Consider the following 21,269-nt stretch of genomic DNA (forward strand, 5'->3'; position numbering starts at 1 on the left):
CCAGTTAGTCTGTGGCACCACTTGCCTAAAGCACTGCAAATACATAATGCCTTCTTCTTCCTTGCCAGCTACCCCAAGGGTGGAGGGAAGGGCACCTGGATACAGCAAGGGAGCCACTGAGACTTGAACTAAAAAAGGCGAGAGGAAATGTAAAAAAGGATAAACTCATGTGCGAAGTAACATAATCCATGGCATCAAGTACAGGCCACCGGAAAAAAATAATGCTTGAAAATCTCTGTTAATTAGAAGACATGAAATACCACTGTCCTGGAGACCAGGGCAGAGAACTGTGCTAGCATGAAACTTGAGTAGTCCCTAGCCAAAGAACAAAAGCCCAAAGAATGTAGAAAATTATTTTTCTCATAAATATCAAATCTATGTCTGGGATAGCAAACCTAGCCAACATTGTACACTGAGTCAGAAAGATGATACAGCCTTATTTTGATTTCTTGAAAAGAGTAAGAAAAAGTTACTTCTTAGTTCATTCAGTTATTTTAAAAGAGAGGCCAAAGAAAAAATGCTTAGAAGTTGTTTTCTCCATTCTTTTCATAGCTTCCATTTTTTGAAAGGGCATCAAATCCTAATTCCATTTTTTTGAAAGAGCATCAAATCCTAATTCCATCTGAAAAAAGGAATCAAAATAATAATAATGTGAGATGGGGAGAGTCACAGCTGAGCTCTATTTTTCTCAGCTGACAGCCTCCTGTAGGCACTTGAGTAAAAGATACTACAGAATACTACTGCACATACTACAGATACTACTCATCATTTCTCAGGTTGGTCTGGAAAACAAAAATAGGTATGATCATGACACTGTTCAAATTTGACAAGTGACTTTAACATACAACCAGCAACTCAGCTGGCTGTTTACAATATATTTCAACAGGATTCCCAAACTTTATTTTGCTTTTCCAAGTACATAGCCGGCAACAAACCAACTAAAAGACCAGCTGATGAACCAGGGTCACAGCACAGACAGCACAGTGCAAAAAAACCCCCGACACAGCCCATGATCAGAGGCAGAGATCCATGCACAGTCTCTCTGATATGCACATTCAATCCTTCTTTTTGCTACCTTTCTTATACAAGCAATGCAGCTCTAGTGCACAGCCTTGCGTGCAAGGGACTACGGACACCTGCACATTTTTCTACAGTTACCTAACCTTCTGCAAATACCTGCCACACTACTCTTACAATTAGGAAAAGATAATTTTAAATACAGCGTCAAGCACTAGAAGATTGGAATGGAGCAATCTATGCTATCTATTAAAAGAAATAAAATAAAATAAAAGCGGAGGTGAGGGAAATAAGGAGTAGTGAGAAATTAAAGACGGAACAGGAGTGGAAAAATATTCAAACAAACAATTTGTTAGCACCTGGAAGAAAACAAGGAGTTGAATAACTGCTCACATGGCCTTGTCAGAAGCAATTAGTGTCTAAACAACCTGAAGTGCCTTCAGGACTGGATAACAAACTTTACAACTAGAGGAGAAACCACAGATGACATTTATCTTGACTTCAGTAAGTCTGGACACTGACAAGCCTGTTAGCAAATGAGGGAAATGGGGTCTAGACACAAACAAACAGTAGGTAGGGTGCAGGAATGGGAAACTGCCCTGAGCCAGCAGTTATCAGTGGTTCCTGGTTAAAATAGAAGCTCTACCCACCTGGGTGCTGCAGAGGAATGAGATTACTACTGAGCTATCAAACACAGACTAATGAGTTGGGCTGCTCAGCCAAAAAGAAACTACTAAGGGTGTTACATAAAAACAGCCCCAGCTACCTAAACAGCTGCCACAGAAAGCAGGGGGATGACCCATTTTCCATGTTCATGAGGGACAAATCCTGAGTTGGTCTGAGCTGCAGCACGGAAGGTCAGCTCTAGGCATCATGAAAACCATTAGACAACAAGGGCCATGCACAGAAAGCTCCCACTGCATCCAGAGTGAGTGGCAGGCTTCTAAAACCCTTCCCGTGGGAATGATTTTTACAGGATACCAACTACACACATAGAGACCAACTAACTTAAAAATTTAACAATGTTTCTTCGAAGCATTCTGTTTCCTGGGTAATGCACTTGGAAGCCTGCTGCAACTATCCTGGAACTAACCAATAAATCATAGCAGCTCCTTAAGTTAAAGAGATAAGCCTCGTGTTAAAGGAATTTATAACAGGATACTTGACATGTATAAGAATGCAAGTATAATGAGTAAATTCTCTCTGGTATTAAAACCAAGTTTGTGCTTAAAACAACACAGTAAATAATTATAACTGATACTCTATTCCCTGATTGTGAATTCCCCAAACTAGGACGCTATCCTGCATGACACTTTCCTCCACTGCTGATTCATTATCTTGCAATTCCTTGTTATATTGCTTGAAAAGTTATATTCAGTGCAAAGAGTGATGGAGAATTTTTGTTGAATTACTATGACATGCTTTTTTTTTTCTCCTTAGTCTTTGGCATTATTTCATGCTAAACTTTGAACTTGCTCCTTTCATTGATATGCATTTCAAGTTTAAAGTCAAACAGTCCAATAGCTGAAGCCAAAAGTTTGACCTCCATTATAACTGCTGTAATCTTCTGGGAAAATATCCTCATGACTCTAATTTCTCTTTTCAGACTCACCATGCTGCTGATGAGAAATAATAGTTATTGGGGCTGTAAGGCCAAGATTAATGTCTGGCTCTGAAAAAAAAAGCCAACTCCAAACCAAAACAAAAAAATGACCAGTAGCAGTGAATGAACACATGAAGTTTCTCCATTTCTCATGTGTGATCACTTCCTAGATAAGCAATCTGGATGAGATGATGAACACTCTCACATGAAGAAATATTTAAGATCACATGAAAATCTCTGGTTTCAAGCACGCGTGCCTTTTGCAGTGTAATTGATAATACCACAGAGCATCATTATCTGACTTGTCAGCTTAAATGGGAAGATCTGTAGAGCTGGGAAAAGCACTGTGAGATCAACAGAGCCTCACGCACCAGGGCCCTGATCTCTCACTGGGACTTCAGGAACTACTGTAATACAAGTATTACTGCATTCTCCACTTTGCCTCAATTGGATAGTGTTGTTAGATGGATGCAGCATGTTTCTATCAAGAAATACTTGGCTGCGCTTCTAGAGGAGTGAAATGATCCCTGTAAATACATGGACAAATTGTGGTTGGCCCTTGACTCCACACATCAGAAAACCTCTCTGTCAGCAGCTGCAATATGGGGTGAAAGTTGGCTGATGCACTAGAAGGACCAGAATGGGAGCAAAGAAAAGGATCTCTGTTACAGGAGCTGTGGAGAGCCCTGACTCACTAAACATGGGCAGTTACAGCCTCCCCAGCTGCACCCTTCCTACCCATAGATGTTTTACTTAGCACCTCTCAATAACACCAAAGGGAAAAAAAAAGTAACATCCATAGAGAACTTCTTCTCTATTTTTCACTTTTTCCAGCATAGAAGAACAAGACTGCTTTCATGTAGATTTCTTCCCTTTGGTGGCACCAATAAAAGTTTAAAGCTCCTTGTCAAAAGCAATGAAAAGGTTACAAACAACATAGAGCATCTGCCAATGCCCCTGAACTAAGAGTGCTCATGCCCACCTGCTTAGCTGTCAATACCCAAAAACACAACCACTGCTTCATAATGCTAAAAGTAAGATGGTATTTTTGTATTTGTAACAAAATCTCTACGGCAGAAGGATCCCAAGCTCTCATGGGGTTTCCAAATTCCAGTCAGGGATACAAATTTTAAACAGAAAGATTTTGGTGGAGCAAATGCCATTTGCACAGCACATGAGATGTATTTGCTCTTGGTGGCACTGGCAAAGTCAGCCATCAGCAGTTTCTGCATCCAACTGCAGGATCATGAGCTGCAACAATCCAAACTAGAAGTTGTAAAGCTCACCTCACCATAACCAGACTTTCACAAAAGCAGATAAAACAAAGCCTCAAACAAATTGTTTCTTCCACTTTTGAAAACACATGGGAGCATGAGCAAAGTTTCCCCAGGACACTGAGGTTTCGTACAGCTTAAAGATTTCGCATCACTTTTGGTGCAAGTACAGAATCAACTCCTCAGGTGAGGAGCTCTGTCACCACTGGTAGGTCAGTAGTGACTTCAAGCAAAACCATGAATCTCTCACTGTTTGCTGACTTCACTTAAGGTTCATGGTAAAAGCTGAACTAGTACAGATATAGAGGAATGTATCACTTAAAAAGGTGGTATGAGGGTCCATGGCATCTCCAGGTATCACTGAAGCGCCTCAGGAAGAAGGCAAGCAAATGGTTACAGATTTAGGCAAGTCAGTCTTGGAGGCAAATAAAAGAAAGGCTTCTCCATGGGAGTCATTTTCACACTGGGACCTCTTCTGAAACATGTCTGTGATGAAACCATAAAAGGGGATAGATACTTCCAAACTTTTTCCCAGAGGCTTAAAAAAGAAACCTTCTTGCTTGTGTATTTCTTATAAAGGCCCCAGCAATGAAGACCAAGGAATTAAGTTTAATTAGATTTTACCAGGAAACCTGCAACATTTCACTTTAGAGAACACTCCAAGAAGTAAAGCATTTGCAGTGTTGCTGACAGCAACTTGTCTGCAGGAGTCCAAAGCCAGAATGCAATGCACTCCTCCTGCACAAGACTTCACCTCAGCAACAGGGCTGTGGTACTCTGCAACACTCAGTGCCCCAAAAAGCAAACCCACAAATCCAAACATATCAAGAAATTTGGAAAAGAAAAAAAAAGGAATCAGAGCATTCCAGCAAATCCAAACCTACGTATGCTAAATAAAATGGAAAAACCATACTTGTTTTTTAACAGAAGAAATGTATGTGGATGATTATACAAAAAAAGACACACCAGGTGAACAGTGATGGTGTCCAGACAAGTGGGAGCTCCCATCTTCCTTTATTAGTATTTTTGATCTATTGCTGTTTTTAAGAGCAAGCTGCATTTTCTCCCTTTATAACTTTTTTTTCTACACAAGTGGGCCTCACTAGTTAGCTATTCTAACTGGAAGATTTAAGAGTGGTCAGGAAATTTCAGGAGTGCATGCAGAGAGTGGAGGAGATGAAAGCAAGTCCCACGGCACAGGCTCCATTCCTCTCGCCCCACCTCTGCCAGGAAGCGCTCCTGTTCCCCTGGCAAGCAGCACAGCTGGCTGCCTTCTCCGGCTCGGCCAAGGGTCCAGAGAACAGCCTTTCCAAACTATTCCCTGGCTGCAGGAGGAAATGAAAGCAAGTTATTTTCAAGAAAAGCAGATTGGATTGTCCAACCCTTTTACTCTGAGGAGAAAAAAAAAAAAAAAAGAAAAAAAGTATTATTTTTACTTACAAGAAGTAAAAGTATCATGAAGAAGGAAAAGCAAAGTAAAACTACGTTGGGGTTTTTTTTCATTGCAGAGAAGTCAAGATTCACAGACTCAAAGCACAGGCAACACATCTTTAAATGATTAAGATAAAGACAGCAGACAACAGATGAATGCTAGAGACAGAGGGAAGTGAAAGTTTTAAACCACATTAAAATTGTTCAATCCTTCCTGCTTTGTAACAGTAATTACAATTAAAATGATTTACACCCTTCTGCAGTGCAAATCAGGAACAGAAAAGCACAGAGATTTTAAGTCTCTCTCAAGAAATCTCTGCAGCCACTGGAAGTGCCACTGGCTGCCTGCAAGCAAGGAACACACACCTGTCTGCCCATGCAAAGGTGCTCAGCTTTCAACTCCTTCCTCTGCTTCTTCACTGCAGCTGGCCCAGGAAGCTCCCAGGCCACTTCTGAAGATCCCTAAAATGCGTCATTTACTCCATGGGAAATGTGTCTGCTCACAGAGCCCAGAAACAGCTATAGAGATGGACGTGGAAGGATTAGAAGTTGTAGCACAGACAGGACAGAACAGTATAACAAAACCTGGAGAAAACTCATCTGCAGAGCTTCATGTTCAGCTAGCCACAAATCCTGCTACCATGGAATCACGGCTAACTCCGAGAGGATTAATGCAGAGTAACTGGTCACTCTCTTTGGCCCAGTAACTTGTAAAAAAAAAAGAAACTACCCAGATTGCTCCATGAAGATACTTGCTAGAGTTAGCTCCAATTTAGTGCTAATGAGTATATCAACTCCTATTATTTCAGTACAGATAAGGAGCAAATGCCAAGGTCATTTACTAAGTAGCAATTACTAGGATGACTTATGATCCATTATGCCCTCTACAGTATTTCTAGTACAAGTGAAATTTCTTTATAGATTAAGGGCTCAGACCTCTGGGCGGGGTAGGAAGAACACATCCACTAACTACTTTGAACATGGAGTCACCAACTGAGTCAGTGACTTGGAGGTCTCCCATGTCTTGTGCTAGTGAACATGGAAAAGAAACCCAAAAATATTATTTGCTTTCCAAAATTATGGTTTCTGGCAAGAGAACTAACGTCACAGCTGGAGTGTCTGGCCCCTTGGTCTCAGAGGAGGAGCTGCCAATGGTGCGAGCCCCAGATAACCCATCCCCACCCACCCTGCAGTCTGGAGCGGTGGGTGCCACCTCTCCTCGTGCCACCAAACTCTGCCACACCACATCTTTACACCTGGCTCCAGGGACTTTCTGATGAGCTGGTCTCTACAGAACCCTGATTTTAGATTGCTGGCGCTTCAACAACTAAGCAACTTCAAAGAGCCAGACATAAGTACTGATTTATGTCCAAGATGAAGCAAGGTGCTTGACAGGCAAGACTCAAAGCTCAGGTAGAAGACAGTACCTCGCGTTCTGCACAAAATCAGGAAGTCCCTGATTTTGGGAGAACTGAACAAATGGGTTTAGCATTATGAAGGAGACAGTCATACAAAGATGATACAATGATGAATTGAATCAAGGGGACAGAAGTGTTTACAGAGAAAGCAGGACAGGAAAATGGACTGACACTTAGCTTGCTGCACAAGTAGAAATGATACACAATGAACAAAGACCACTCAGGCTAGAAAACTGTCTGCGAACCATAATGAAACCACATAAGAATGCCACCCTAAGAAGCTAAATTAAAAAATGCAACTATGTATTACCAAAAAATCCTAAAACTAAAACTAATAGCTGCTGAGAACTACTGTAACATCAGAAAACAAGAAGTGCAGATACCTGCAGTCACAACATCAGAAAACAAGAACTGCTGATAACTGCATGACAAGAAAAAACAAATGGGAAGAGCAGCTCCATGGCCAAGAAACTTAGACATGAAATTTACTTTAGTACTAAGGAAGCTTAACAGTGATATTCCTCCATTACAAAAAAACTATTGAATTACTATTGAATATGAAATATACTTCTGTAGATACAAAAGCTAGGCAAGTATAAGATGAACAGATTTTTTTTTAATTTCAGCAGCAACTTAGAAGGTCTTAAAACAACATTGTAAAACAAGTAAGACTGGATAACTTGCATAAGCTGTTTTAAAGAGCTGTCCAGGGAAGAATGGAAATTATTAAAACTAGCTTTCAATATCCTAAACACCAAATCCTAAACACCAAAAACTACCTTAGAGTCAGAACATAATTGTTCATACACAATCCTAACCAGGCAATCCGTGATATCGCACTTACACAGTCAGCCTTTTACTGATCCCAGAAAAAATATGTGAAGTGTAGGAATGAGAATGAGCTCAGAGGAACTAAGGGAGTGTAATCCACAGCAGCTCAGGAAAAGAGAACCCACTGGTCTGTACCTTAGTGAGTTGTGGGAGCCCTGGAGGGGCTTCTCCTAAGTTACACCCTGCTGGCTTCTTCCCCTGTTCCTATGCCTGAACACAGGTGTTCCTGAGCCACTGCCTCCCTTTTCCCTGCTGGGCCTCACCTTTGTACAGCCTGGAGACCAAGGTCAGCCCTGGGGGGCCCCGGGGAGAGAGCGGGAGCCTCCGGGTGTGTGGGTGTCTGGGACCTGAAGATCTCACCATGCGGCTGAATTGAACATCTGTGGGTGTTATGCAAAGGCCCTTTTTGCTCTTTACCCTGGACTTTACTAGCAGCAATTCAAGCTGCAACAGTGAGTGACACGGGTAGGTAAGACAACTGTTTTAATGCAATGTGCTTGGGCAGCTGCAAGACATTTAAGCTGGTGCTACATAATGGCTTCATTAGGAAACAAGAACAACAGGACACAAACAGGGCTAGGCAGTAAATTAATCAAAGCCTTGTGTTTTTATGAGACTTCAAATACAATGGTAGACAGCAAACCATTACTGAGAGGAAAGCATCTACAAAGGTCCCATTTTACTGTACTCTACTATCTAACATATTTATCCATCATCAGGAAGGAAACCAAACCATTACTAATCAACTGCAGATTCAACAATGATATGGATGTGTTAAATAATGAAGAAGATGCACTAAAATAGAGTGACTTGAATCCTGAATTATCAAGATGTCCATGTTTTTCAGTATGGGAATACAGCTGTAGGACAGAGAAACTGGACCATACTTACAAAGTAGGAGACTTCATCTGATAGCCAGCACCTCTGAAAAGAACTTGGGACAGACCCTGGTGGATAATTACCCAAGCATGAATTTTAACTTTTTCGTGTAGAGCTCCTGGCAAAGTTATTGCCAAAGTTAGCTGCATGAACTGTGTAGTATTGAATTAAAGGAGTTTGCAACATGCATGTAACTTGATAATGGCACAGCCACTCCTGAAATACTGCGTCCAATACCACTGTCCACAGTCCCAGCAGAACATGAACAAAGCAGAGGAGTTTTAGAGGGGAGCACGAGAATAACTGAAAAGGCTAGGAATTATCTCATGGATTACATACAGCATACTTAACTTTAAAGAGATGTGGCTTGATCACAGTCTACAGATCTGAAAGACACCTGAAATTGGATAAAGCAGCCCATGCCAAGCTCCTGGCTGCTTATTGCAGGGTCTTCCAGCAGCCACGCCTGCTTACTCTCAGCCAGATCTGTTCCCCTCTCCAGAACTTCCACTTTCTGTGGGTACCTACAGAAAGCCCACAGATCTGACAATGGGTCTTCAAAATAGCAAGCGAAGGTTTAAACCAGATTCAAATGCTAGAACTTGAAGCTAAACAACTCAAACCAAAAAGATACCCATTTTTAGTCCCTGTAATTAATCACTAGAATAATTTACCAAGTGTGCTGTGAACTCTCTTTCAAAATGAAATGAATTAATTCATTTCAAAAAATGAATTAATTCAAAACTCATTGGCCTGGAATATGCAGGTAGAGAGATCAGAAGACCACTCTTCTGGGATAATGAGGGTCTTCAGTTTTTTAACCTGTCCATTCTATCATAACTCAAAGCTTCTTAGAGCAGCATCAGTCTCATCCTTTCTGAAGTATGATACCAACTGCTGGTTAGCAATGAGTGTGATGAGACCTGAAAACATTACACCCTGAGAAGAACATCTCACTCTTGCTGAGATGAGCATCTCCTTCAGTTGCCAGGCAACATACAGGCTCAATTAGAAAGATGTCTGTAGGTCTGGCTGTATTTAAATTAAGGCACTTCATAACCTGCAACATTAAAATACTGCCTTATATTAAACCAGAACCAAAACACTTGGTTTCACATCTTGAATCAAATGAAATCTCATCCCACCAGGACACAGGAAGTAGCACATAGATAGAATACAAACCAAGCTTTTTGCTTTGCTTTTTTGCAAAAAAGGAAACACAAACCCCCAACAACCTATGCTGGATGTTGAGTCTTTTCAGGCTTTGAGAAGTGTACAGTAGTAGTACAAATATGATACAAAACAGCATTCAGGACATTTCTTATCAGCAAAGCAGATTTAACTGCCTCAGTCTTCATCTGAACAAAAGGCTGGTATTCTCCAAGGCTACAAAGAAACCACTCCTTTGCTGCTTAAAGCCCTGGCCACAATGTCTGTTCTTCTTGCCTAAACAATCGCTGCACAGAATCCAGTTTCAACATCACAGGAAAAAATCTGGAGTGACTTTACTGACTCAAATTAAATTGCTCCAGCTCTTCATCCATGCAAAAAAATGTATCTCAGAAGTTAACTCATTATTTTGTGACCTTAGAGACACATCAAGTCAGAGAGGCTTTATGTAAAACCACATGCACCTTCATGCTATAAGCACAGCTCCTGTTCCCAAACTTCTTGGCTTTCCAGCTTGTAAACTCAGAATGTATCATGCAGCAAACCGACTTTCAGAAATGGTCCTCCTGGCTCCCGCTCCATGCAGAACTGACTTCTAAGATTTTATTGATAACATAAAAACATCTTGTTGGCTTAGCCCTGACCTTTCTCTACAGTCCACTGCACAGAGATTTGCCACATTCTTAGTCAAAGACTTTAGATTCTACCCTGCTCCGGGTGCTGAGGTCTGATTTTGCACATGTTTCTAAGAAGCCTCTGGATATGGAGTGATGAACTTCTAGACAAAAACTCACTGTAGGGAGGATGATAAAGATATATTATGGCATGTTTACTTGCCAAGACCTTTGCAGTCAGATGGTCATTTATTTTAGACCAGGGAAGATGTGGAATACCTAAGAAGTGCAGGACTTTAACTCATTCCTTCTCCTCTGCAAGAATATGGCAGTTCTTGCCATATTGCCACCATATGCTGCTCCCAGATGACATCTGCCAACAAATGTAGTCCATCAATAAGGCTAACTAAGGTGTTTATTTTCAAATGTGGTCTTTGTTTTTGAGGGCCTTATGCAGAAGAATGTCTCCAGTGGAAGCTCAATAAAGGGGAAAGCAACCATATTACAGTAATGCACCCCAATATATATTGGAGATGTGGCCACTCCCTGAAACAAAGGAATGACACTTAATACCTGACAAAAGACTTCTGCAGCCAGTGGAAAGACTTCCAGCAGGCTTTGGACCAGGGCCCTTAATCTGGGGAACATACTCTCAAACAGCAGAGAAATGGAAAGGTTTGACTGTGTCATGTATAGTTGCCCCAGTGGTGGCAAGTGTGCATGAGGCAGATTCCTTTCCAGACTCCACCTCAACAAATGCACTTCCAGCCAGAGAAAATTAGGTTTCCCAATACAGTGTGGTAAATAAGGGGACTGCAGCTTGGAAGGAGGCAAGTTCCTTCAGACACATGATATTGTTGTAACTCAGACTATGGCCACCTTCATAAATATCTCTTTTACTAGTTTCTTTTGGGGCTCTCTTCACTGATTAGCAAGGGGAATGCTAAACTTCCAAATACATGGCTCCTAGCATCAGGGAGAAATGCAAGCTGTAACGGGGGAATCCAGATTCAAAGAGGGAGAGAAAGGTCAGGCCCCCAGCAATCTGTTCCGAGCCCATCCAAACTGGGCCAAAGCTGCTCACTTAGCTCCCTTGCTTTGCACACTGTATATCCTGGCAGGGAGCCTCTCAGTTCCTATCACACCACCAGATCAGAACAGCAGATTGATTTTCAAGAAAGCTGGAACTTGTTCCCCCCTCACAGACCGAGAGATGTGTGTCTGCCGCAATACCCTGCCATCGTGGGCTGGATAAACACGCAACGAGTACGACAAGCAAAACCTACAGACATCTTTCAGCAAACCTCAGTGTTGAAATGTGGCTACTTCACTTCCAAAGCGTGCATCAAGAAAAATGTGAGCATAAAGCAGTGATTGGCACAAGACATACAAGCCCTTGCTCTGCCAGGGAGGCCCAGAGCCAACTGCAACAGCCAAGAAAACTGGGTTGGATCTCTTGGAGATTGGGCGAGAATGAGAACATCAATGATCTGCATAGATCCAACACATCTCCAGACTGTTTACAATGTCCTATCATGTTGGAGAGTACAATATATCATTTATCCTTCCCTGAAGGCAAATATCCCTTATATCGCTGCAGGCATTTGAAGGCAGAAATGAACTGCCAGTGGACCTGAACCTTGGCATTCATAAATTTTGCTTACTAGGCATTCATTAATTGCTCTGCTTAACTATTCTCCAGTCAGCTGGATCAATTCCTGCACCAAAGCCTCCAAGCACAAAGGCCAGGAACTATGATGCAAATGGCAGAGCTGCCCCTCCATAGTAAGGGAGAGCAGAGATGTCTGTCAGCTTTGCTAGTCCGGGCCACCCATGAGACCAAGCAGAGATGGGACCAGGAGCAGCAGCCTGCCCGAGGCTCTGATCACCACTTGTGCCATAGTTTCAACCCACTGCTGCATCAGAAGAGGCTGAATTTGCAGCATTGTTTTTACATGCTGTTTGGAAGATGTAAAGTTTTGCAGGTGTTCTTTCAAGTGTACATCTTGGCAGCCCTAGAGGTCTTTATGACTGTTTGCCCAAAGCCCAAAAGAAGTAATTTTATACATACTGGACCATGCCCACGCAAATAAGCAAGGACTGCTCTCTCAATCTGGGATACTGGAGATCAGCTGTAAACACAACTGTGGGCCCAGGATTAATAAGTATTATTTTGCAGAAGCCTTCATCAAGTAAGTGATTGTGAGGTGCTTTCTGACCACTTCAAAAGAGTCAGTGCTGCTTGCACCTATTAGTTTTTCAGCCTTGTGATTACGAAGTTCACCCACAGGGTTGGGGGTTTTGTGGACTGTTTTTTTTTTCCACCCCAAGGAATGAAAACCAGCATGTTCTAATTCCTATCTTTCAATCATCACTATGGTAAAGATATATTACCATCACTATTTCAGCTGAGCTAGCTGCTGAATTGCAAATGCTGTAAGTAAACAAAAACAAGTAAGAGAAGGAACTTCAACAGGCTTAGCTTGCCTTTTAAAATTCAAAGCAGGGGTTTAAAAGAGATGAAGCCAGGGAAAACATTGGATACTAACACCAGCCAAACGGGGAAAAATAACGAAGTTGTAAGCCTGAAAAACTGAAATGGAAAGAATGACAGATTTACTGCTGCATTTGATGCACATAACCACCGATAGACTCTCCCCAGGAAGTGTTGAAATGACCATCACTGAAATGAATCCAGAAGCTAAAAATTAAATTATCTCTCCCAGAACATTCCAATTTGGGCTTTGGCAACAACAGATGTTTTAATACTGCAAAATGTATGCACGCGCGCGTGTGCACGCATGCACACACGCAAGGCACCCCGAGCACAGTATCCCCTTTCACGCGAGACCTCCCTCCGAGCTCTCACAAAGTCAGGCTGAACTCACGGGCATTCTGCAAAGTCTCTGCTTCAAAGTCTCTGCTCAAATGCACAACTGTCAGATTAAGCAATCCATAAGGAGTCTTACAGCAGCTCCAAGTTATGAATGAATGGTTATTTGTGAACTTGCCTGTCAAGACAGATGCGGTATTTGTCAGAGCAGTGTGGGTTAGATATGATGGGAAGGAGCCAAACAAGCAAAGTGAAAGGTCAGTATCACAACATTTTCCTTCCCCGCCCCTCCTCAGTTTGCCTAAAACTATGCCACAGCTTTTGCTGAAGTCCAATACAGTAGTCTATTTTTATGCAACTTACCATGCTTATTTGAAAAGCAACATTCAAGCAAGAAAAACAAAATAAAAGTGTGTGCAGAGGGAGAGAAGAACAGGAACATTTTGATGCAAGAAAGCTACAGCAGAAGGACAAATCCAAGACCGGCAGAACACAGCATATCTTTAGAAACGTGGTGACACTTGAATCAAGACCACCCTGTGGAAGCTGAAATACAATGCATTGTTTTCCTTGTATTAAAATGTAGTATTACAAGGATTACAGGTTAATTCATGTTGGAAGTCCAACCTTCAGCTCAAAGCAGGGTCAGCTATGAGGTCAACTTATGTTTTATAATTTATACAGTTATTTTTAATAACCTGAAGTCAGCACCACGCTGTACTAAGTATTACATAATAATAAAAAGAGGCTCCCTCCCTAAGGAGGATTCAGAGGGGAAAAGCTCAGCTCTACAATGAAGAGGCTGAACATGTCAATGAGCATCACACCTGAAATGAGAAGCACTTCTCAGTCACTGTCCAAATCAAAACCCGAACAAGGGAGAGATGTTCTGAAGATCCTCTCCACACTCTCTGCCACAAATCTGCTGCAGGGGTGCCTGTGAGGTCCAGCATCTCCTGAAACCAAACATGGATGCCAGAGAGCCCAAACAACACAAGATGAATTTCAGCAGAGCCTGTCTGTTCACAGTGAGGGAGAAGTCTCTCTGCACAGGTGCCTTAACTCATCCAATGGAGCCTCCAACACAAGGAGCCAGAAGCTTTCCCAGTGGCATGAACTGCCATGCTCCCTTTGGAAAACCTGGTTGTTTGAAAGAATGCTCTTTTATCCAAAGAAGCAACTTCTCTACTGTGGACTGACTTGCATAGCACCAAAAACGCGTAAAAAACTGTTCAGACCAGACAGGTCTAACAAAGCCAGGTCTAGCACTTCATTTCTGCAAAGCCAGTCCTTTGCCATTCAAGCTAAGAGAACCACAGCAGTGAACAGCCTCATGAGTAATTCATAAATCCAAACACCACTGGTCACACTGGAAGGAGATAAAACACAACCCTTGACACTAAGACTTTTTTCCCCAAACATTTTATTGTCTTGTTACAGACAAATCTTTCAGTTTCTCCTCTATACCTTGCAGCTGTATGTTTTGTGCAGTCGGGTGCCCAGCTGCAATCACTTAGCACAGACAGCAAGGACAAGCACGAGGGAGATGTTTAAAGAAGAAACAGTGCTGCTTCAGATTGACTACTACAGGAAGCCAACTGAGTGATGCTGGAGCTAGGCACTGACTATCCACAGCACAGACTGAAGGGGAAGCAAGGACAGCCTGTGGTGGAAGGCAGGGTGCGAGCTTTCCCTAAACAAACGACCAAGCCAATCCTTTTAATCCAAACAAACCAGCAGAAACATCCGTAACACATTATTACATTAAATAATACCTGGGGAGCGAATCATCCTCAAGCAAAAAGCTGCCTGCTTGAAAACCTGCTGCATGTGGTTTCACAACAGGAACAAAAACATTTGTGTATCTTCACTCATGACTCGTTTTGTCACCATACCCTGGGGTTCCTCTCTTTATCCATAATACAGGAGCAGTCTAGCACATCAATGCAAAGGCAAAGGAAGCAGCTGCCCAACAGGGCCAGCCTTCTTCAGGATCACTGAAGAGTTTCTTTTTTCCCCTCTAAAACATGCTGTAAAGCATTTCCTTCTCACAGGGCTCCCATGCCCCAGTGGCAGATTTCAACACAGTGAGAGGGATTTGAACTGTCTGGCTTTGTTCATCCCTGCAACTGCACCATAAATTGGGCCCCAACTCAGGAAGCTAATTAGGCATACACAGAGCCTTAATGCTAATGAGCCTGTTCATGTGTGCGAAGCTCCATGCGTGTTTCAGGGCTGTGCTGAAGAAGCTCACTGAGAATGACAGCCAGTTCTCACATTCATTGATTTCCCCAGTGCTGGTGCAGACAGGAATCTCAAGCTGACAGTAAAATGCTGGAAGTAGTAACTTCAAAGTAGCAGAGCCATCCTGATGGCCACTACAGTTCTCATGCAGAGTACCAAAGAGGAGCAAGGCTAAAAAACCAGTATCTAATGAAGATGATGCTCTGCTTTCCTCACTCAATCACCTACTCACACTAGTCCTGCAAGTACAGCCAGTAAGAGCAGCACAAGCTCTGGGCACTCCCTCCACATCTCCAGCCATGAGAAGCAGACAAGGGCACATCTCCAGAAAGGTATCTGGGACTATAAAACATTCATGCTGTCAACGGCTGGAGGGTGGGGAGCAGCAGGGGCACTGCTGCATATTCACCAAAAGGGCTTTTAAGCATGAGAACAGGCTGCCCAGAAAGTGGCTGAGTCACCATCCCTGGAGGTATTTAAAAGTATGGCTGCGGCACATAGGGACAAGGCTCAGTGGTGAACTTCACAGGGATAGGTTAACACTTGTACTCAGATGACATAAAAAGTCTTCTACAAACTAAATGATTCCATGATTCTGTCAAATCTTCTCACTCACCTACCTACAGTGAAAATGCCTCATTCAAACAGACACAAGAGAGAAATTCCAGGAGGGTTATAGAAAGGACTTGGGAATATAGCCCTGTCTTGTAGCTCATCTGACCATGCAGTATTAAAGAGGGGGGTCATGAGTGTTCAGCTTTTCTGTAGGCTCCATCCTCTGGAAGGAACTCAAGGACCATGTATCATTCCAGACTGCCTCTTGGACCTTCCCCCCTGCTTCCCAGCTTGGCACCCTGCTTACAGTAAAAGTGGCTGGTGATTCAGAAGCCAGGCAGGAAGCACATGTGGTGCTGCCCTTCATTAGTGCACCAGAGCATGTTATTTTATTATCCCTCTCAGTATGTAGAGGACTACTGTCTAGAAAATTACCTTGTGCCTTTCTAAAGCCATTTGCAATTTCCTGGGGTTTTCCACCTATGAAGACTGCATTAAGTGTCATTCCTTATGGAATAAGGAACTGTTCCCCCCACACTCCTCCCTGGGAAAGCCTTCACATTGCTTCAGGTGCTGTCTGTAATGCAGAGAGCATGCCTGGCAAACACCTCCTCCTACAAGAGGTGCTCCAGAGCATAACCATAGGTCCAGCATAGCTAGGAAGTTTTAAAATAAGTTGTTCCTTCTGAGTCTGTTTCCATATAATTAAAAACACAGGAAAGCCTGTCAGGTTAGACTCTGTGTTGTGCTAAATGCAAACACAGGTGAGCTGCTAACATTGTGGTAATGATGCAGTCAGTGCTGGAAGCCGTCTGCAGGAGCTCTTCTGGTACCCTGAAAACAAGGAACCCACATACGTGTAATTGCTGGTAAATTGAGTCCTTGTTGATAAAGTAGAAGCATGTCATTGTGCCCTGCCAGCTTATAATATTGCCTTTCATGGGGCAAATACTCAGCAGAAGGATGGCCTATGTAAAGCAATATTCATGGGACAGAGCTCCTGAGAAGACTAATCCTAACCACTAGTGCAGGATGGAACCCATAGAGGCTCCTTCACACTAAGGTAGCTTAAAACTCATGAAAAAACAGGCCCAAACCCAGAAGAACTGTGTTTTCTTAGGCTAATGAGTACTTATAAACCTATCTTCAAGAATGCAGAAAACTTAAAAATTTACCTGCATTGGCCTTAAGCTATCACTGCAAACCCATTCACTGACTGTAGTAAAAATTGCTTTGAATGAAGATGATAGAATGGGCCTTTGCCTCCAAATACAAGTGCTGCCTGTTTTTCTCAAGTACGCCTGCTGTTCATTACCATTACAATTCACAATCCTTAATTGTGTTGGCATTTAATTTCTGTTTACTCTCAGTGCAATGACAATCATCACCTAGTTTAAGTATCAGACCCTAGGTATTCAGCGAACAGCTGGTAAGTAATAAGCTTCTAATGTGATCCAGCATTCACAGTAACCAGTTTCAAGCATTTACTCAGGTAACTTCGCCTAGGCACAAAATTCCCAAGAACTCTGTGATGTCATGCTCAGAGAACACCATATCCAACCTTCCTCTTTAAACTCGTCTGAAAAACCTCAAATTCTTGACTTAGGAGAGATTCAGACTCACACAGATGCATACTGTCCTGAGCACAAGGCATGTTTGACAGACAAAAGCTTTCTGTTTCTTCCAAATGTCTTTGTAGTATTTTTTCTGACACTTCTTTTGCATCTGTTGCTTTTGGGTCATGCAGTCCCTGACTCACTGAATTTCCACCTATATCTTGATGTGTCCTTAACCTCAAGTGGACTCTCAAGCCAGATGCCCCCTTAATTCCTCAGTTCAAACTATCAGTAAACCATAGCACAACTTTAGTTTAAGCCTTAAATTAACAGCATGTGAAAAGATTAATATGAATAATTTCAAAACTAATCAGATCCCTTCTTTAAATGTTGACACAGTATTATTTATATCCCATAAATACCTTCTTGACTAAAATTCATCCCAGGAGATTGGCATCTTGCCAGTTCTATTCATATTTACTGTATTTATACAGTACAGTTGGCCAAGGATAATATTTAAGACAAAATATGCCTTAGGGTATATACAGTATCTCTTATAGTTTTCCTTTTAAATGTCCTCATTGCTAAAAATATTTAGTCTGAACTTTAGAAAATGCTCCACGAAGACCTATCAGCGATCTGTAGTGATATATTGCTGACTATGAGTATAATTAGAGCATATTTGTAATACTTGGGTTGTAGTCAGTTTCTGAACATTAACAACTTGTGGTAAAAATTGAACCACTGATCTTTCCCATGCCTGCCTTCCAGCAGCTTTTGACCTCCAGTGCATTCACACTGATCCCCTTCTCCCTCCTACCGCTCTCCAACACAGCAGACACTGTAGAGTTAAAAAAATCCACTCTGAAAAGCCTAGGAGAAAGTGTCTGTGGCTGCCAGAGCTGCGCTTTCAATTTCTTCCTTTAAAATATGGTGGAGTGATTTCTTCCTTACTGTCTTTTTTGGAAAGGTTCGCTCCATCCAGCATAACTAGAGAGCAGTGGAAAAACAGTTAACCTACTTACTCTGATGTTAGCAACAGCCTCGCACAGTAGTGCTGGATGTGCTGCGAGCTGGCCCTGGGATCCCAAACGTCTGATGCACTCTGTTGGTAGATACCTGCAATCTCCTGCGCTCTGCCAAAGCCTCTATCGATACTTCAGACCAAACCTGGCCCCTGATAACGCTTTAAAAATAGATCCTCTTTTGCCAATACCATCCAAGTCACACACCACAGATATTTTAATTTTCTGGGAAGTGTGCAGCTGCATTTTGGACTATTGGTTCTCTGCAGTCTGCTGAAGCAAGGAGGACAGATGTGCTCAGGACAGATGCACTTTACAATTCTCAGAGACTCTCTGCTACAGGGCCAACTCCCCAAACCAAGGCACTGCTAGAGGTCTTCCCAACCTTTGCCCACAGTTGCTCCTCTGCCCTGGGTATGATCTAATAGATCTCAAAAGGAAGTGCTGACTTCTATTAAAACCACCAGTAAAATAATATAGTACATCAACGTGGAAAACAAGCATGACTTCTGTGTTCTTGCTATGGCTATGAATTACACTGAACTGCTCTGCTCATACCCACTTGGCTCCAAATATGCAGGGTTTTTTTAAAAAATAAAGTATTTCTTCCCCAAGGGTAACAAGGGTGGAGTGTATTTATCATGGCTATTAAGGATGGTGCCATAATTACAATAATAAAATGGCTCTGACTGCCAGGATGTCCTGTACCTGATGTTGTCATTTAAGACGAAAGGAAGAAAGGGAGGCAGCTGCACAGAGCGTGGGGCTCAGATGCCTTGGCTGGCATCCTAGGACTATCCCATGCAAGACAGAGCAAGCCCCAAAGCTACAACTTGCTAAACTAAAAATAAATAAGGGGAAAATGCAATTAGAAACTCTAGGATAAAGTTACCAAGATGGCTGAATTATCTATTTAAGCAAGAGCTATGTGCTTTTGAGAAACAGACAGCAAGTATATAGGGCATCAAGTGGTGGGGGAGGGAAGCGAGCTAAATGAAATTACTAGGGACTAGGGTTTGGTTATGTGAACGGTGAAGTTATTTTCTGCTTCTGGTATTTCACTTTCCTCGGTATGATGATGATCTAGATTCTTTTAAGGCAGTGCGGTGCTTTTTCTTTCTTTTTTTTAATGCACTTTAGCTTCACTACCAAAAAAAAGGCACGTCATTATGATTATTAATCACTCTAAGTGGATTTGGTCAGCACAGAGCATTTGTATCCTTTTTATTTCTTTTTTTTTTTTTTTTTTTTTTTTTTTTTTTTTTTTTTTGTGCGAAACGTGGCATGGATCACCAGAAGGTCGTTAAAAACTGCAAAAGGTAGACGGGCTGAGACAGGTTCCAAGAACCGAAGCTACCCAAAAGGGAAAAGTTTTTCTGTACCTGAAATGAGAAGTGCCCACGAACCGAAAGGGGAGGTTAGTTAAAGTGGGAAGAGCAGGGAGGACGTCTCTGTCCTCTCTGAGCACCTATGCGAACAGCAGCCTGCCGGACAGCGTTCTAAAGGGACACAGACAAGACGAGCTGGCAACTTTTTTTTTAAGACCTCCTTTTCTTTTCAGTTATGGAGAGATGGAAACCTGCCCGTTCCAGACACTCCAAGGGAAACAAGAGCAGTGGAAAGATATTGGCTCTTTCTGGAGGCTGTACACGGGGCTGCCGGGGAGCTACAGCCGGCGCTGGGGAGGGAGTGGGATCCCGGGAGGGGGAACTCTGCTCAGGTACGGGCTGCTGGCAGCACAGGCACCCTCAGGAATCCCTGGGCGACTTCAGAGGGGTCTGGAAACCTCGCGAGTCTGGGGCAACAGGTGATCCCCCACGACATAGCCACCCAGTCACGGGTACCCCGTCACCTAAATTAAACCCTAGAAACCTCCACCTAAGCGACGCTGAGCATGACGAGCGAGGCGAGCAAAGAAGGCAGAGTACGATGCTTGGGGGTGCTATTTGAAGGCGCTGAGCACCGCTAAGCCTCGGGGGCGAAATTACGCACGCATGCACAAACACAGAGGACTTACTTTCGGGGTAAAAAGGCTGCATGTCTATTTTGTAAACTTCTTTGGCATAATACTCCTCGTCGCTCCTCTCCCTCTCGCAAGTGGCGGCTCTGTGGTTGGCTTTTTCCTGCAGCAGGTCCCTGGTGCTGTTGTAGATGGAGATGACCTCCGGGGGCACCTCCTCGGGCTCGGGGTACTCGTCCGGGGGGCTGGTGAGCTTCAGTTTGCTCAAGATCTGCCCCCGGATTGCCTCGATCCTCTTGCGCATAAACTGATCCATGTCGAGGGTGCTGCAGGTAGACAGGCTGAGAGCCACGGTGGCCAGATCCACGGTGAGGAGCACGCTCAGGAGATAGCAGTGCATTTTAAGTTTTTAAATACAGCCCCCCCCCCCACAAAAAAAAAAAAAAAGTGACTTTAACAGCGAACGACAACAAGAAAAAAATCAAAAAATAAAAAGGGGATCTGTGCAAACAAAGGGGAGATCTGCAGACAAAATGTTCTTAAAAACTCGGCTGCGAGGGCGGCTCGCAATCGGAAAAGGCACGGGAGGCGCTAGTCAAAAAAACACCACTAATAAGAAAAAAAAAAAAGAGAAAAAGAAAAAGCAAGTTCCTACAACTAGATAAAAATTCGGAAGTGGAATGAACCGGACAGCAAAAAAAGGAGGAGGCAAAAAGCCCCCAGATACAACAAACCTGCAAATCAAGTAAATGGCAGAGAGGCTGCTCTCAGCGCGCTGTAAAACAAAAATCTGAAGCGGGGGGAGGAGAGAGGGGGAAGGAAAAAAAACCAAAAAAAAAAGAAGGAAGAGAAGGAGCAG

The 21,269-nt window shown here is 42.9% G+C and overlaps 1 protein-coding gene across 2 annotated transcripts in view; it reads right to left on the minus strand.

Moving 5' to 3' along the window:
- The window catches only part of TGFB2 (transforming growth factor beta 2), a 60,990-nt gene extending 39,751 nt beyond the window's left edge, over positions 1 to 21,239 (minus strand). For both annotated transcript variants that reach the window (XR_004082081.1, XM_005416148.3), the window contains exon 1: positions 20,468 to 21,239. Coding sequence is in view for 1 of the 2 variants with exons in the window: in XM_005416148.3 (XP_005416205.1) it covers positions 20,468 to 20,810 (343 nt within the window). In the remaining variant the exon portion in view is untranslated. The remainder of the gene's footprint in view (positions 1 to 20,467) is intronic.
- Positions 21,240 to 21,269: the final 30 nt, after the last annotated feature.

The sequence above is a fragment of the Geospiza fortis genome, unplaced genomic scaffold, assembly GCF_000277835.1.
Source record: "Geospiza fortis unplaced genomic scaffold, GeoFor_1.0 scaffold41, whole genome shotgun sequence".
Taxonomy (NCBI): Eukaryota; Metazoa; Chordata; class Aves; order Passeriformes; family Thraupidae; genus Geospiza; species Geospiza fortis.